Source organism: Neofelis nebulosa, chromosome 2, assembly GCF_028018385.1.
Source record: "Neofelis nebulosa isolate mNeoNeb1 chromosome 2, mNeoNeb1.pri, whole genome shotgun sequence".
NCBI lineage: Eukaryota > Metazoa > Chordata > Mammalia > Carnivora > Felidae > Neofelis > Neofelis nebulosa.
This window is the reverse complement of record NC_080783.1, coordinates 18,375,308-18,391,949: the sequence shown is the minus strand read 5'-3', so window position 1 is coordinate 18,391,949 and position 16,642 is coordinate 18,375,308. Positions and strand designations below refer to the sequence as shown.

General features: G+C 57.3%; 1 protein-coding gene across 16 annotated transcripts in view; it reads left to right on the top strand.

Annotated features, from left to right (window-relative positions):
• SPEG (striated muscle enriched protein kinase) overlaps nt 1–16,642 on the top strand; it is a 56,805-nt gene that overhangs the window by 12,803 nt on the left and 27,360 nt on the right. For 12 of the 16 annotated variants that reach the window (XM_058703870.1, XM_058703876.1, XM_058703883.1 and 9 more), the window contains 6 exons: nt 564–1,867; nt 3,712–3,855; nt 4,163–4,345; nt 13,801–13,976; nt 14,211–14,299; nt 15,195–15,370. In XM_058703870.1, coding sequence (XP_058559853.1) covers nt 564–1,867; nt 3,712–3,855; nt 4,163–4,345; nt 13,801–13,976; nt 14,211–14,299; nt 15,195–15,370 — 2,072 coding nt within the window. Of the gene's footprint in view, nt 1–563; nt 1,868–3,711; nt 3,856–4,162; nt 4,346–10,612; nt 12,878–12,948; nt 13,301–13,323; nt 13,407–13,800; nt 13,977–14,210; nt 14,300–15,194; nt 15,371–16,642 lie in introns of those variants that run through there. The other 4 variants (XM_058703917.1, XM_058703951.1, XM_058703959.1 and 1 more) reach the window with 4 other exon arrangements.

The following is a 16,642-nucleotide window of genomic DNA, read 5'->3' as shown; positions in this document are numbered from 1 at the left end:
ACTGGCAAGGGGCTTAGGTCTGAGTAGGTGCTAGGTAGTCCCTGGGATAGGGGTGTTACCCCCCGAAGGCTAGTGCCTATTCTTCTAGAGGCCACTGTGAAAGGGGTATGTCCTGCTAAGGATGGGCAGGGCTGCGGGGGCCAGCTGGGGGCAGGAATGAGTGGGAGGCTGCATTCCTGAGAGGGCCCCTCCCCATCCAACCCTCCTGCCTTTCTTCACCATCCTTTGGGTCCTAAGCTCATTCTTTTCTCTCCCACCGCTCCGTTCTGTTTTTGCTGTTTCCCAGCTTCCGGGGCTGGGGGGAGGGGACTGGCCAGAGCCCGGGATGCTGAGTCTGTACTTGGGCCCAGCCACCAGACCAGTCTTCTGGTGCCAGGGCAGCCAGCCTCTCCCCAGCACCTGCTATGGCTGTGCCTTCCTCTTGGGGGGAGGGGGCAGAGGGTCTGACCCATGTCACCCCCAAGCCTTCCCAGCATGCCCCACCGTCCAATTCCTATGACGAGCTGAAGGTCTAGGAGGGGAGATCCCTAAATCTTCCACCCCTCTTCCTCTTGGTTCTGCAGCAGCGTCCCTCAGAGCGGATTGCACAGGGAGGAGCCTGATCTTCAGCCTCAGCCGGCCAGTGAGGCCCCGCGTCGCCCCGCCCTACCGCCTCCCTCCAAATCCGCGCTGCTGCCCCCACCGTCCCCTCGGGTGGGTAAGCGGCCCCCGCCGGGACCCAGCGCCCAGCCCCCCGCCACCCCCACATCGCCCCACCGGCGCACGCAGGAGCCTGTGCTGCCGGAGGACGCCACCGCAGAAGAGAAGCGAGGGAAAAAGTCCAAGTCGTCGGGGCCCTCGCTGGCAGGCGCGGCAGAGTCCCGGCCCCAGACACCACTGAGCGAGGCCTCTGGCCGCCTGTCGGCGCTGGGCCGCTCGCCCAGGCTGGTACGTGCCGGCTCCCGCATCCTGGACAAGCTGCAGTTCTTCGAGGAGCGACGGCGCAGCCTGGAGCGCAGCGACTCGCCGCCGGCGCCCCTGCGGCCATGGGTACCCCTGCGCAAGGCCCGCTCACTGGAGCAGCCCAAATCCGACGGCGGAGCGCCCTGGGGCACACCCGGGACCTCGCAGGAGGAGCTTCGGGCGCCGGGGGGCAGCGTGGCCGAGCGCCGCCGCCTGTTCCAGCAGAAGGCGGCCTCGCTGGACGAGCGCACGCGGCAGCGCAGCCCGGCCTGTGACCTTGAGCTGCGCTTTGCCCAGGAGCTGGGCCGCATCCGCCGCTCCACGTCGCGGGAGGAGCTGGTGCGCTCTCACGAGTCCCTGCGCGCCACGCTGCAGCGGGCCCCGTCCCCCCGAGAGCCTGGCGAGCCCCCGCTCTTCTCCCGGCCCTCCACTCCCAAGACCCCTCGGGCCGAGAGTCCCGCCGCCGCCCAGCCACCCCCTCCGAGCGTCACGGGGAAGCTCGGGGACGAACAGGGGAGGCCCAGGAGCCGCGGGCCGGCGGGCAGGACAGAGCCGGGGGAAGGCCCGCAGCAGGAAGTCAGGCGCCGGGACCAGTTCCCGCTGACCCGGAGCAGAGCCATCCAGGAGTGCCGAAGTCCCGTGCCGCCCCCCGCCGCCACCGATCCCCCCGAAGCCAGGACGAGAGCGCCCCCGGGTCGGAAGCGGGAGCCCCCAACGCAAGCCGTGCGCTTCCTGCCCTGGGCCACGCCGGGCCAGGAGGGCACTGCTGTGCCCCAGACCTTGGAGAAGAACAGGGCGGGGCCTGAGGCCGAGAAGAGGCTCCGCAGAGGACCGGAGGAGGACGGTCCTTGGGGGCCCTGGGACCGCCGAGGGGCCCGCAGCCAGGGCAGAGGTCGCCGTGCCCGGCCCACCTCACCTGAGCTCGGTAAGGCCTCGGCGAGGGCTGAGAAGGTGCTGAGTGAGACCTGGGTGGGAGGACGTTTGGGGAGAGCGACGCTGCTGGGCAGTTGAGAGGGCGGGCTTCACAGGGAAAGCACCAGGTTCGAGTTTGAGTGAAGGTCTGTGAAGGTCCTTGTGCTGGAACCTGCCTGCTGGTGAGGCGGAGTGCGAGTGTGTTTTGGTGGAGGCTGGGGGAAGCCGAAGAAAGAAGGGTGCCCAGATGCCTGCCACAGGTGCCCTGGGTCCAATGGCCAGCTGGGTCAAGGACCTAACCATGGTGGGAGGCATTGCTGGGAATCTAAGGAGCCCCTCCAAACCCCACTCCTCTGTGGGGGAAGAGATGGAAAGCCGTCTCAATAAATAATGTGTCAGGCCCCTGTTCCAGGCGAGCTTTGGGCCAGCCACCTCTCATCTGGGCCCTTTCATCCCAGCGCCATCCCCTGACCCACCTGTGGCCACTGAGATCTGACCCAGTCGATCACCTCGCTGCCTCTCTCCCATCCTTGAGTCCTTGTGTGGCTGTGCTGACCGTAGATACATGCCAGCCTGTGTGTTGTCTCCCAGTCGTCCTGTGGATGGTGGCCAACAGCCAGAATGTCCCTGCTCCTAATTCTGCTCACCCTGAACATCAACTCGGGGTCCACTCCTGGATGGAGGCCTAGGAAGCCATCCTTGACTCACTCGCACCCCCTGCTGCTTCCCCAGGCCAGGTGCCTGTGTTCACTGCTCCCAGGACCCTCGTCAGAGTTGCTTCCGTTTCACTTACCACCTTGTGTTTTTCTTCATCACAGTTAATTTATTTTTAATCTAAGTATTACCATCTCAAAGTTTTAAAAAATAATTAGGTACCTGTCCGTTGCCCTATTGGCCACATTATTGCGTACCGCAATACAGGTGTCGTATTAACTGGGAGCTTAGGGATGTTGGTTTATTTTAATTTGTATGTCAGCTGTGTAAGATGTTGAGTGTTACTAATCAGCTCCACCTTGCAGATAACAGAGCTGAGGCGCAGAGAGGTTATATCATTTGTCCAAGGTTATGGAGCTGGAAAACAGTGTGATTGGGAGTCTCGCTGCTCTCTTGGCTACCTACGCTGTGCTTTGTTTGCTTAAAGAATGTCAGAGTTGGGCCATTCTGGTAGAGGGATCCACTGCAGTGGGGTTGGAGGATATATTCGTGCGTCCAAGCTTCCTGGAAGCAGGGAGTGCTTCTTCTTTCTTGTTGTATTCCTGGTACTCATACAGAGCCTAGTGCACTGTAGGTACAGTATTACTGTTTGGTGGATGGTCAGAATCAAAGCTGATTTGAGAGGCGTCTTAGACGGCTGCTGGACCCACGTGCTGCTCCCTCTTGAATCCGGTGGCATCACTAATTTGGCAACTTACCACATGTTGTCCTGTGACAGCGGTATTACTGCTTAAGGCTTGGGTTGCTGTTAGCTTGTACTCGGTCTCCTTGGCAGCTGGGCACACCTTGTGCACTCAGAGCACTTCCTAAAACAGGGCCTGATCTACCACCCTTGATGACTGATTTGTGGAAAGACGTGCAAGACTTCTTCCAGAAACCACAGTCGCTGTGGCTGAAGTTGAGAAGTCAAGCTAACGTGGAGTCCTGGCTGCCCTGTCCTGTTTGAGAACCTCTCTTCTGTCTTTTCCTCCCTGTTTCAGGACATTCAGGAGTGAGAACCCTTGTTCCCCAAACCCCACCTTCCGGAAGCCCTTCTCTCTGGGTTTGGCTTTCTAAGATACAAGGCTGTCACGATCCCCTGTCCCCCTGAGTCACCCCCACAGGGACCGTGTCCCCTTACCTCGTCCCCCATGTCTCCGGCAGAGTCTTCAGATGACTCATATGTGTCCGCTGGAGAAGAGCCCCTGGAGGCCCCTGTGTTTGAGATCCCTCTGCAGAATGTGGTAGCGGCTCCAGGGGCAGATGTACTGCTCAAGTGTATCATCACTGCCAACCCCCCGCCCCAAGGTGAGCTCCAGGGCTGGGGCCAGGCTAAGGTTGAGACAGGGGGCGGGAGGTCCCCCGTCAGTCCTCGGAGGGAGGGGAAGGGGAGGAGGCACATCTGCCCCATGGGGCTGGCTGGACTCCTGTGTGTGTGTTAGGGGAGTTTTCCCAGAACCCCCTGGGAGGAGAGAGGGCAGGCCTGGGCTTCTGTGAGTGAGGGGGCAGTCCTCAGGATTCCCTAGGGTTTGGGCTCTGTGTGGGGTGAGGGGAGATTTGCTCCAGTGGACTACTGTGGGCCATGGCATCCAGTCACTCCGCTCCTTCCTCACAGTGTCCTGGCAGAAGGATGGGTCTGCGTTGCGCAGCGATGGCCGCCTTCTCATCCGGGCTGAAGGAGAGCGGCATACCTTGCTGCTCCGGGAGGCCCGGGCGGCCGATGCCGGGAGTTACACAGCCACCGCTACCAACGAGCTGGGTCAGGCCCGCTGTGCTGCCGCGCTGGCCGTGAGACCTGGTAGGGAGCCTGTGGGGCCCCGGGCGGGATGAGCCGTGACCCTTCCCACTCCCAGCCCAGAGCGCAGGTTCTCGACCAGCGTGCACAGTCTGTTCTTAGATGTCACCTGCTCTGGTAGAAGCATTCTAAGTGGCCCAGCCTCAGAGCGGGGGCCGCATTCCCAAAGGCACACACCAGGCCGGCCAATTCATGAAGTCACTGAAATTTGTCTTTACGTATCCTCTAAAAGCCATCCTCCGGTGGCATTTCCCTGAAAATGGTCCTGTGGGGAAAGCAACTTATCCTTGAGTCTCAGAGAAGAAGAACCTCCCAGGTCAGAGGGCTTAAAAGCCATCAGGAGCCTTCTGAGGTCTGAAGTAAAAAGAGACCCTTCCCCACTCCCTCGCTCCTGTTGAACCCAAAGCCCTAAAGAGGGGGCAGCTGAGAGCACTGCTCTGGCTGTGGCTCTGGCTGCTTTGTTTTCTCACTTGGTGTTGGACTGCTTCCTTTGGGTGTAAGCCCGGTTTCTTTCAGGTTCGGGGCAGGGCCAGCCTGGCGTCAGTGTGTGTGGTTAGTTCTACTCATTCAGGTTGATGGGCCCAACAGTGTGCTGATCCTGGGCAGTGGGGGAGGGGTAGGTGAGGCTGGGTAGAAAGGAAAGACACAGACTCCATCCTCAAGGATGTTACCATTGGGTCACCAAGCTTGATCAGAGGACCTAGGTTGGAGGACACTGCAGGGCAGAGGAACCCAGGTCCTAGAACACGGAGCAGAGCAGTCAGTCACTGTTATGGGGTGCTGGATTGAGAGGCAGATTTACAGCGGCAGCGGGAGGGGCTGGGCATGCCTGGAGGGGGAACAGCACACGCTGTTCTGTCCCTTTCTTTCACTCAGCTCAACAGGAGACAGGATTACAGAGCCTGTCTTGCTGTGGTCCCGGGGCTCCCGCACTTTTCACCATAACGGTGATTTTGGTGGGATCTGCCCTGAACCCCAGCCCTGCATTAGATCCTTTTGTTTGCACCTGTCTGGCTTTGCAGACCAGCAGGTCTTCGTCTGCCTTAGCATACACACCCCTCCCAGGAGCCCATGTTTAATCTCTCTCCTCACCCCTCCCACCACGCTGAATCATGCCCGGCCCTCCATGGCACGTTTCCGGCCTTCCATCACCTCTGGGATCTGGCTTCTGACTCAGCTCCCAACTCTCCTCAGGGGGCCTGGGGCTGGCTCCAGGACTCTGGTCAATACCTGGCTTGAGGGGCGCCTGGGTGGCGCAGTCGGTTAAGCGTCCGACTTCAGCCAGGTCACGATCTCGCGGTCCGTGGGTTCGAGCCCCGCGTCGGGCTCTGGGCTGATGGCCCGGAGCCTGGAGCCTGTTTCCGATTCTGTGTCTCCCTCTCTCTCTGCCCCTCCCCCGTTCATGCTCTGTCTCTCTCTGTCCCAAAAATAAATAAAAAACGTTGAAAAAAAAATTAAAAAAAAATACCTGGCTTGGGCTGAGATCTGGTAAGGGGGTGGGGGGGTGCCCCGCTACTGGCTTGTGGCCATTTGGGAGCCTTTTAAGGTTGGGAAAGAGGCTTGGGGCAAGGCAGCTGTCAGCACTTGACTGGGAGCTCTGTGTTTGTTGCACTGAACCTCCCTGTGCTTTGGTTTCCTCATTTGTAAACCAGAGATAATTATACCATCTTCACGAACAAAAGTAAATGTGTGAATGAGCTTTATGAACTGTAAAGCTGTAGACAAACATTAACTGTTAGCGTTATTAAGGGGTGCCGTTGTGCACAGGAGCTCAGGTCTCCACGAGCCTCCAGAAAGCTGCCTTTTCCTCTTCTGACCATTCTCCAGACTATCTGTGCCCTGGGGCCTCCTCCCCTGCTCTTGCCAGGCCCGCAGCCCCAGCCCCTCTATATTTCCCAGTGTTTGGGTCCTCAGCCTATGGTGGCACCTGTCTGCCCACCTCCCACCATGGGGAGTCAGAAAAGCTTCATCTCATTAGTCAGCCACTAGTCAGTGTCTTTGTCCCCAGAGAGCAGCCCCCGTAAGTCATGCTGACTCGGCCCCAGGACTCCCTTGGCAGAAGCAGACTTTCTCTCCCTACAAGGCACTGTTTGGTCCAGAGTGGTTGGACAAGGGCCAGTGGACCTGGAGAGCAACAGAGTGGCTGGAATGATGGGGTGGCACGACGTTTGGCCAGGGCGGGGTCCCGGGCCTGGACTGTGTGCAGTGAGGGGGTGGGGCTACGGAAGAGTGTCAGGCAGCCTGGCAGTGTGGCTGCCTGCAGGGTGGTGGGAGCCCGCCCAGGGAGGGGGTGCATAGTGTCTGGTAGGAAGCGGCCTCCTGGAACCATCTCCCTTTCTCGTTCCTTAACCACCCACCCCAGGACCCTGGCAACCAGGGCTGACTGTGCAGTGCCCTCTTGGCATGCCCACCCCAAAAGGGCCTGTTCTGGAGAGCCCACAGATCTCAGTTCCTGGTTGGGAACCATGGGAATTAGGGAATGGGTAACTGGGCAATGTAGTTGCTCGAGTGCTGTGGTTTGAGGAGCAGGGTCTGGTTCTCTTCCACTCCGGCAGCCCCACCCCGGCCCCATGTCCCTTCCAGCCTGCCCCAGCCCACTGGGTACTGCTGAGACCACAGTCGTTCTCCCGGAGGGCGTGTGTGTATTGCAGCGGGTGGTTGGGGAGTGTGAGAAGTATGCTTACCTGAAGTGAAGCATTCTCAGCTGCCTGCATCTGTCACACAAGCATCTATTGAGTACCAGCTGGGTGCCAAGTTCTACATCTCTCTGAACAGTTTTTTGTGTGTTTGGAGAGTGTCCTTTCACATCTCCTCTCTTACTTGAGCTACACTGCACCGTATATACCCCTTGGAGAGGTACAGGATAGGTGGCGATGTTCCCATTTGACAGATAGGAAGACAGAAACAAGGAGAACGAAGTGACGTAGAGCCAGCGCTAGGCCAGCAGCCTTTACTGAGTACCTGCAATCTACCTAGGAATGTTGTAAGCAACAGGTGATCTGGGGTGATGGAAATAAGCTTAGGTGGATAGCAAATGAAAAGAACAAGGAGTTAGCTTCTAGTCGGTGCTTCATATGTACCAGGGCCTGTGTTGATTGGCTTATCACATTTACTCTTGTCCCGGGAGGTAGGTTCTATTATTATGCCCACATTACACATGAGGAAGCTGAGACTTGGAAAACTTGAGCAAATTGCTCTGGAGAAATGGTGATCAATAGAACTTTCTGTGGTGATGGAAATGTTTTATATGTGCACCGTCCAGTATGGTGGCCACTAGCCACATGTGGCTGTTGAGCCCTTGAAATGTGTCTAGTGTGACCAAGGAAGTGATTTTTCTTTTCATTTAAATTAATATACGTATAAGTAGTCTCAGGTGGCTAGTGCCCTCCCTGTTGGGGTGCTCAGCTCTAGGAGCAGATGGTCAGTTGGGGGCTGGTCATGCTTTGAAGCCCTGTCCCTGGATCTCCCAAGCCTACACTCCTTACCATCCCCTTCCCTGCTACTCTGAACAGGTTCAAGGTGAAGGTAGAATTGTGCTTGTGAGCTCACACCGGGTTGGGGCGGGGGGGGGTCAGAGACTGCTGATGCCCTCTGTGGGTGGGTCAGATGGGGGGGTTCTCTCCTTCCTCTCTTGACTCCCCATCTCTGCTGTGGCTGTGGTCCAGCACCTCAGGCTCTGACAGGAGGCCCTTTGGGTGCTAGTCAGGACAAAAGGGGACATGGGGGCTCCATTCTGCTTCCTTCCGTCCTCCCTCAAGCACAGGTCTTGTGTATTTGAGCCCAAGGTTCTAGCATTTTCCAGCTGAGGCCTTGGCCTCTTCATGTTTCCTTGTCTGCCCACAGCTTCCTCATCTGTAAGGTGAGGGTCCTTATATCTACTGGGCTATTTACTTGGTAAGATTTATGAGGCTCTGTGGGGATGAGAATGCAGACAAGGACATTTGGGCCAGAGGATATGGCTTTTCAGGGCTCATTCTGGTCCTACTATATGATTGACACTGTCGCAACAGAATAGAGTTTGGCTATAGCGGGTCATGAGGACAAAAGGAAAGGCAAGAGTGTCTGCTCCTGCCCCTTCTCCTGGCCAGGGCTGCTGCAGAGTTATGGCGTCTCCCCTGTGAAGGCAGAGGCTGCCGAAGGAGGGGATCTTGGAATGCCATGTGACCCCATTGTCCATCTTTGAAGGGGGGTTGGATAGCATCTAAAAAAGCAGTGTGGTCCCTTGGCCAGACTCAGCCCTTCCTCCCCACTCCTGTCTACCAGGAGCAGGTTGGCCATGATGGGTGTCTGCCCAAGGCTGCTTCCTCAGAGTGGGGGCTGTCACACTCAGCCCATGAGAAGAATGGGGACTTAGTCTAACATGAGTGCCAACCCTCTGTCTAACACAGAGCAACCCCAAATAGTCACATGTAGGGAATTAACTGTTTCTATGGTGAGGTCAGGCCGACCGTGTGAAATTCTCTCTGCCCCCTTTTTTTTAAAAAAAAAATTTTAACGTTTATTTATTTTTGAGAGAGAGAAGAGCATGAGCGGGGAAGGGGTAGAGAGAAAGGGAGACACAGAATCCGAAGCAGGCTCCAGGCTCAGGGCTGTCAGCACAGAGCCTGACACGGAGCTCGAACTCACAAACTACAATATCATGACGTGAGCCGAAGTCAGATGCTTAGCCAACTGAGCCACCCAGGCGCCCCAGTTCTCTCCGCTCCTTGTCCCTTGGAAACCAAAACAGAAACCTCAGCGCTGCTCTTCTGCTTTGGAAGGGGCAGTACCCATGACAGCACCTGTGCCTTCCCAGCCACAGGCTGGCCTGTATCCTCCTTTTCCCTCAGCCTCTCTGTCTTCCATGGTGGCCTGACCACAGCAGACATTTAAAGGCATCACCTCTGGAGGAGCCCACTGAGACAGTGCCCATGGAGAACGGACTACGAATAATGGCTGGGCCATGTTTGAGTGTTTGTTAAGTCCCACATGTCATGCCCTCCCTCGGAAACCTCGAGGGAGCTGCCCTTTGCCTTGAGAGTGAAGGCCACTCCCCGGAAGCTGGCCTCCGCCATCTGGCCCCGAGGATGACCCCAAGGTGGCTGGAGGCCGCTGAGAGGCTGAGAGAGGCACCTATTCTAACGTGGTCAGGTCTCACTCCTTTCACTTTTACCCAGTTTTATAAGCAGGTTGAGCTGCAGTGGTCTGCATGTCCTTTTTTTCTCCGAATATTTGCTCACACAGTTTCCTCCTCAGGAAAGACTTTCCCCCCTTTTCCTTCTTCAACCAAAAAATTTTTTTTAATGTTTATTTATTTTTGAGAAAGCAACTGAGGAAGGGGCAGAGAGAGAAGGACAGAGGATCCGAAACAGGCTCTGTGCCAACAGCAGAGTCCAATGCAGGGCTAGAACTCGTGAACCGTGAGATCGTGATCTGAGCCGAAGTCAGATGCTTAACTGACTGAGCCACCCCGGCACCCCTCAACCAAATTCATAATTCCAATAATACCCCTTCCCTCAGTTACCCTGTCTTCCCTGAGTCCAGAGTAATCTGCTCTCTGCACTCCCGTGGCTCTGATCTGCCCTTTTCTTGCCACCTTATTCGTGCTCACTAGACTAGTTGTGTATGTGTCTCAGTTGTCACCCTTATCAGGCAGAAGGGTCCTAAAATCATGACCATGCTTTGTCCACTTCTCAGCTATCGTAGCCACACCTGGAGGCCCTCCTGGCTAGTCTGGGGCTATGTGGACCGCAGGGATTGCATGTGAGGTAGCAGTGTGGGGGGAATCAAAATCCATGTGACTGTCTCAGTCCCTGGAACAGCCTGGGTGACACGCAGAGGCTGGGCGGGACATGCATCTGCAAAGGGTTCTAACGAAGATCTGCCTAAGCATGGAGGTTGGGATGGCAGAAGAAACCATGGAGCAGTGGTCTTTACAGTGTGGTCCCCAGACCAGCAGCATCTGCATCACCCTGGGAATATGGTAGAGATGCACATTAACTTACCCCCTCCCTCAGAAACTCTGGGGGTGGGGCACCTGGCTGGCTCAGTCAGTTAATCGTCAGACTCTTGATTTCAGCTCAGGTCACGATCTCACAGTGTGTGAGTTTGAGCCCCGCATCGAGCTGTGTGCTGACAGCAAAGAGCCTGCTTGGGATTTTCTCTCTCTCTCTCTCTGCTTTCCCCGGCTGGCATGCACATGCCATGCATGCTCTCTCTCTCCAAATAAATAAATAAATAAACTTAAAAAAAAAAAAGGAAAGAAACTCTGGAGGTGGGGCTCAGCTATCTGTGGTTTAAGCTCCATCCTGATGCACCGTGAACTTTGAGAACCACTGCTGTAGAGTCAGGAACCTTGCTCAAGGTGGGAGGCCAGGTGGTCCTGTGGGAAGCACTTGGGCTATTCAGATCCCTGCCCTGATAAGTGGCCAAGTAAGGTGAGCTCACCTCTCAGGGCTGTTCTTCCATGAAGATCACAGGGGTCCCTAAACTTTCATGTGCATAAGAATCACCTGGCGTGCTTTTTTTAAAATGTATTTTCCTGACCCCCATTTTAGGACACCTAATTCTTCAGAGTAAGACCCAGGAATTTATAGATTAAACAGGCTCCCAGGTGGTCCTATGTGGGTGGCTGAAAAGCCCTGGTGTAGAAGGCCTTTCATGTAGGTGACTGTGACTATATTTATCCTTAGAACATCTCAAGGGATGTTGGGACCAGTATTGAGCTGGATGCACGGGTCTGGGGAGGCTCCCTCACAGTGGCATTTTCATCAAGTGAGTCTGACCTGGGAGCAGTGTTGAAAGGCCACACGTGTGCACAGAGTCGGCATGTTTTGGGGTGGTGGGGTGTGTAGGGGCAGCACTCATGTGGCAGCACCTAACCAATATATGCATATTAGGTTATACCCACTTCCTGGCTGGTATAAGAATGTTTCCCACCGTGACAGCCAGGCTTGTGGGTGGAGCAGGACTGGCTACAAAGATGGTCTGGGTGGTGGGATCAGTAAGAAGTGGGGTGGCACCAGAGCCTGGTGTGGAACCCCAGAGGTTCTGGGAGCTGGAGACAGATCCTTGCTCAGTGTCTCCGGGCAGCCTCAGGACCTTGATTTACCTGGTCGCTGGATGCCCTCAGGGTGCAGTTCCCTGAAGCCACCACCAGGGGTCTCTGAGGCTCCCTGCAAACCTTGCCAATCTGCTTTAAGTCTCTGCTCTCCCTTCCTGGGCCCCTGAGCGCCTGCAGCGCCATCCAATCTCGAGGTGACCTTGGAGGTCACCAGGCACCACAGAGAGGAGGGGGCTCCCGCTTTCAGGGCCCATGCCTGTGGTCTCAGCATCAGCTGGTGGCCAGGGCCCGGGCAGATGTTCTCCAAATGCCATTCCGACTTGCCTCCCCACCCCCACCTCAAGGCAGCCAACCTGAATGGTGGGCCCCCCTCCTCTGCCAGTCCCCTCCTCCTTCTTCACTGGCAGTGCTGGGAAACACAGGTCATGGCTTGGGAATGTGGCCCTGGGTTGTGGGGGGGCGGGTGGTGATAGGAGGAAGGAAAAGGACATGTGACTTCTCCTCAACAGCTCCCCTGTTCTGCTGCTGATCTCCAAGCCCTTTCCCCAGCCCTGGTACAGAAGGATGCTAGTTGTGGGGCATTACGGGGAAGCAGCCCCTGCCTCGTGACTGTTGGTCCTGGTAGAGCTGACAGGGTGAGGGACAGTTGCCAACAGGTGCCCCTGATAGAGCCTGAAGGAGGAGGGGTGAGTGCAGGCCCGGTGCCCCTGGGTGGTACAGGGCCAAACCTGCCATGGCAATAGTGGGGAGGCAGAGGTGGTATTCTGGGCCCCCTCAGATTGAGGAGGGTATTTCTGGGAAGAGGCTGAAGGTCCTGACAGTTCCATGATTCTCAGCACCAGAAAAAACAGGGTATGGCCTGGCTCCAGGATTTGAAGCTTGTCAGCACATTCCCACGTGGGGAACAAGGGGCGTCATAGGGGCCATTTGCCATTGGCCCCTCATCTGGTGGGTATGTCAAAGTGAACGGGTCAGGGCAAGCATCTTAGGTGCTGCAGTGAAGATAGCACCCCCATCTTTCCCTGGGGACTGAGGCCCCCGCACTTTGAGTCAAGGTACCACCGAGGGGGCTTTGCTCTTGTCAGGGTCTAGAAACTGTAAAGAGAGAAAAGGCAGGTCCTGCTGCTTGGGAATGAGCGGGGTGGCTAAATCCAGCCTGGCTGCGCTCTGCCCCTCCCCTCTCCTCCCCCTCTACTCCAGGGCCTGCACTGCTTGTGGTCTTAGCAGGCACCACCTTCCCAGCCAGCTGCCTGCCTGCCACCGAGCCTGTCCCTGCCCTGCCAGCCCCCACCTCCTCCTTCCCCTCCTCGGGCTCCTTCCCCTCCCCCAGGCCCTCGGGTGTAGAGCCTCCGAGTGAGTGGGGCTGGGCAGGCTGGGATCTTGCTCCCTGGGGAGCTGGGTGGGGTGGGCAGTGGGCAGGCAGCAGGAGGGCCTGGTGCCAGGGCAGAGCCTTCAGGACAGGCACAGCCTGGGGTCTGTGTGCAGAGTCTCGGGTGAGTTGGGGTGCGGCCCTGTGGGGGGGCTGGGCCACAGGGGCTTGGGGTGGGGGAACCAGGAGGAGGGGCCAGGGGGCTGTGGTGGATTCATGTCTGTATTTGGTAGTCGGATAGGAGCCAGCTCAGTGAGGCTGGGCCCCTGGCCAGTTGCAGGAGAGGGCGTCAGGGCCCTGGGGACACCCCTCCCCCAAAGCAGACACTCGTGCCCCCCTCCTCTCCCAGTCTCAGCTGCCCTTCTCTGTGGATCACTCAAACTGCTTTTCCATCCCCTGAGAGTTTTGGGGTCCATGCTCTAGGGCTGGGGCCAACAGGTGCCCCTGGGGTATTTGGGGCAGGAAGCTGAGAAGGGAGAGGGGGAAGGGCAGGCTGGACAGTGCCGCCTCATTGGCCCTGGCACTGTCCCGATGGGGCTTGTCTGAGGTGTGTGTTCCTCTGCACCAGGCCCAGCTCACCGAAGAAACGGGTCCCTGGCTGTACCACTCTGGGGACCATCTGCATTAGGAACGTGCAGTTCCATGCCAGGAATGTGGGTTCCCTGCTCCAGTGGAATTCTAAGCCTCCTTTCGGGCCCAGACGGCAGCCCCTCTGGTGCTTGAATGCCTTGTCCCAGGCCATTGCCTATGGTTCTCCCCCCCCGGGAGGGTCAGCAGCGTCAGTGTTAGGAGAGTCTGTGGCAGAGCAGGATTCATGGGCTCAGGGACAGGAAACGCCTGAGCAAGGTCATGCAGCAAGCAAGTAGGAACCCCATGAAGTGAAATCAAGGCAGGGCTGGCCTATGTCCTGGGCTTTGCGGGACATTCCAGACCTTATCAGGCCCTTGATCTGGGGCTGATCTAGCCAGCTCTGTCATTCTCTCTGGCCCTTCTTCCCCCGCTGGTGTCTCTTTCTGTGCCACTGTCTCTCTTCTGTCTCTTTTCCAGGAGGGTCCACATCACCTTTCAGCAGCCCCATCACCTCTGATGAGGAATACCTGAGTCCCCCAGAGGAGTTTCCAGAGCCTGGGGAGACTTGGCCCCGAACCCCCACTATGAAGCTCAGTCCCAGCCAGAACCGCCGTTCCTCTGACACTGGCTCCAAGGCACCCCCCACTTTCAAGGTCAGACCGCTGAGGCCAGCCCCCGGGCAACCTCATTCCTTCATGTGTGCCTTTGTTCTTGGGGCCACACCAGGTTTTAGCAAGGCCTAGAGCTTGGCCCCATTAACCCTTCTTACCTGGAGCCAGCCTCTGTCAGCCTAGTGTGGAAGAGGTTTCTGTCCCAGAATCCTCTGGCCCCCAGGCCACATCTGGGTCCTGAATGTCTCCCCTGACACTTTGGGGTCCCCCCTTCAGGTCTCACTTATGGACCAGTCAGTAAGAGAAGGCCAAGATGTCACCATGAGCATCCGTGTCCAGGGGGAGCCCAAGCCGGTGGTTTCCTGGTGAGTAGCAGCCACTGGCCACCATGGGCCAGCTTCCCCCATTCCAGCCTTGGCCCTGGGAGGCCTGGCTTTGGGTTGAGGGGAGTGGACCCTTTGTGGACTTCCCTGTGATCTGCCCAGGGGTCTATCCCGGGTCCAGTGGTGCCACTCCCTTAACATGCCTTTGTTCAGGCTCATTCAGGGCTTCTTCTGGGGTAGGGTTTGGGTAACAAAAGGTCTCCTGTCTGTCCAGTTGGGGATGAATGGGCAGGAGTCATCTCTTGGAGAAGGCTGCCCATGCCCACCCCCATCAGGTGACAGCGGGGTGATTTTCAAGGCCTGCTCTGCTCCCAGACCTGTGCTAGGCCTGGGCATAACAATTTGTATCTGAGCTGGCAGAGCCCAGGGTTAAATGTGGGCCTCAGCTGCACTGCTTCCTCCTGGGTGCATAGAACTTTGATTACTCAGGTCGCTTAGATTCTTATTATTTGGATTCTAGTTTTCATCTGTAATTGATTGTCTGGTCCCCTGTGATTTTTTAACATCGTAAGTTATTTCTTAGCCCTTTTGGGAAGTGAGAAAGCTATCCGTTGGTTATAAATAATAAAAAAAATAAGACACGAAGACATTTCAGAGCTACCAAGAACTGAAGAGTGTAGTTAAGTTCCAAGGAAGGTTAAGATTCAGGTGGGCAGAGGAGTTCTGGAAGTTCCTGGGGGTGGGGGAGGATCTCAGAGTCAGGGTGAAAACTTGGCCCTGTTAACCCAAGGGTGCTCATGGTCAGTGAGACAGATCTGACAAGTGGACCAAAGACGGGGTGGGGGGTGGAGGAGCCTGCTTGGCTCTGCGGCCCCACTTCCTGGTGCAGGCAAGTCAGGACCTGGGCCCCTAGACTGAGTTCCTGTCCTTCTGACAGGCTGAGAAACCGGCAGCCGGTGCGCCCAGACCAGCGGCGCTTCGCGGAGGAGGCAGAGGGCGGGCTGTGCCGGCTGCGGATCCTGGCGGCTGAGCGGGCCGATGCTGGCTTCTACACTTGCAAAGCGGTTAATGAGTATGGAGCCCGGCAGTGTGAGGCCCGCCTGGAGGTCAGAGGTGAGTGCCTCACGCTCTCCATAAAACCCACCCTGCCCGCCGGCCCTGGCCCCCCCATCCCCAGCCTCTTCCCTGCTTAGATGCCAACTTTCACACAACCTCAGTTAGAGGACGCCAGAACAGAAAGGGCCTTATAAAATCCTGTAATTTGTTGCTTGTATTGCAGTTGAGTAAACTGAGGCCCAGAGAGGGGAAGTGACTTGCTCAAGGCCACCTGGCAAGTTGTTCAGTGCTTAGTCTACTACGCAGTACTGCCTTCCCTATGCTTAGTCGCACCTGCTCCCTGATATTAGCCAGAGAGAGACCCTACTTCCTGCCACCAGCTGTCCTCTCCACACACTCTTCCAAGCTTTGGTCACCTTGCCCTTTCCAGGCCTCTCCCTCACAAACCCCCTCCCTGCCCCTTTGCCTTCCTACCCATCCCATTGCTGTGCAGAAGCTATTGTGGCTGGAGGTTGCAGTGGGGAGAGTCTGATAGCTGGACCCGTTCCGAGGGGCCCTTGGGGTGACTGGGGCTTGAAGCATTGCCAGGGACCCCAGGGCTGTGAGGGTGAGCAGGGCCATGGAATGTGGAGAGGCCTGGGCCCCCGGAGTTGGGGCATGAGGGCAGGGGGCCTTTCAGGCAATGGGGATAGCAGGCAGCCCTTAGCCAGGCTGCCCGTGGGGGGCTGGTGGTGTTCCTCCCGAGGGCTGGCTGTCAACCTTGCCTTCTACTCACCTTTCTCTGTGGGCAGCTCTTGACTGGGAACCCTTCCTTAGTTCTGCACTCAGCCATCATCCCTCCCTTCCTGGTAGGGGCGAGCTTCTGGATACCACCAGCCCCTGCTGGAGCTTAGACCCTAACAGTCACGGTCACCTTCGCGGGGCCCTCCCTATCTCAGTTACCTGCCCTATGCCTCTTGTTCTTGGAGCTGCCACTCCTTGGTCTCTGAATTCTTCAGCTCTCCCTGCTCCCATTCCCTGGCCTGTTCCTTCCCGTCCAGGGTCTGGCTCTGCCTTGCTTCTCTGTCTTAACCCATGTCTCAGTGCTTCTCTCTCTTTGGGATTCCTCCTGACATCCCCTGGGCTTTGGGTACCCCTGATGCCTTTTCCCTAGTTGCCCACAGCTTCTGCCCACCCAGGAACCCCAGAGACCCCTGCGGTCTCTGCCCGGCCTCTGGCTGGCTGCCAATCCCCCCATCCCAAGGCTGATCTTGGAGGGAACTGAAAGTGGCAGTGTGCCCTGGCAGTTTTAGAGGCAGGTCTCCACGTAGAGGGGCCCTAGCCAGGTCT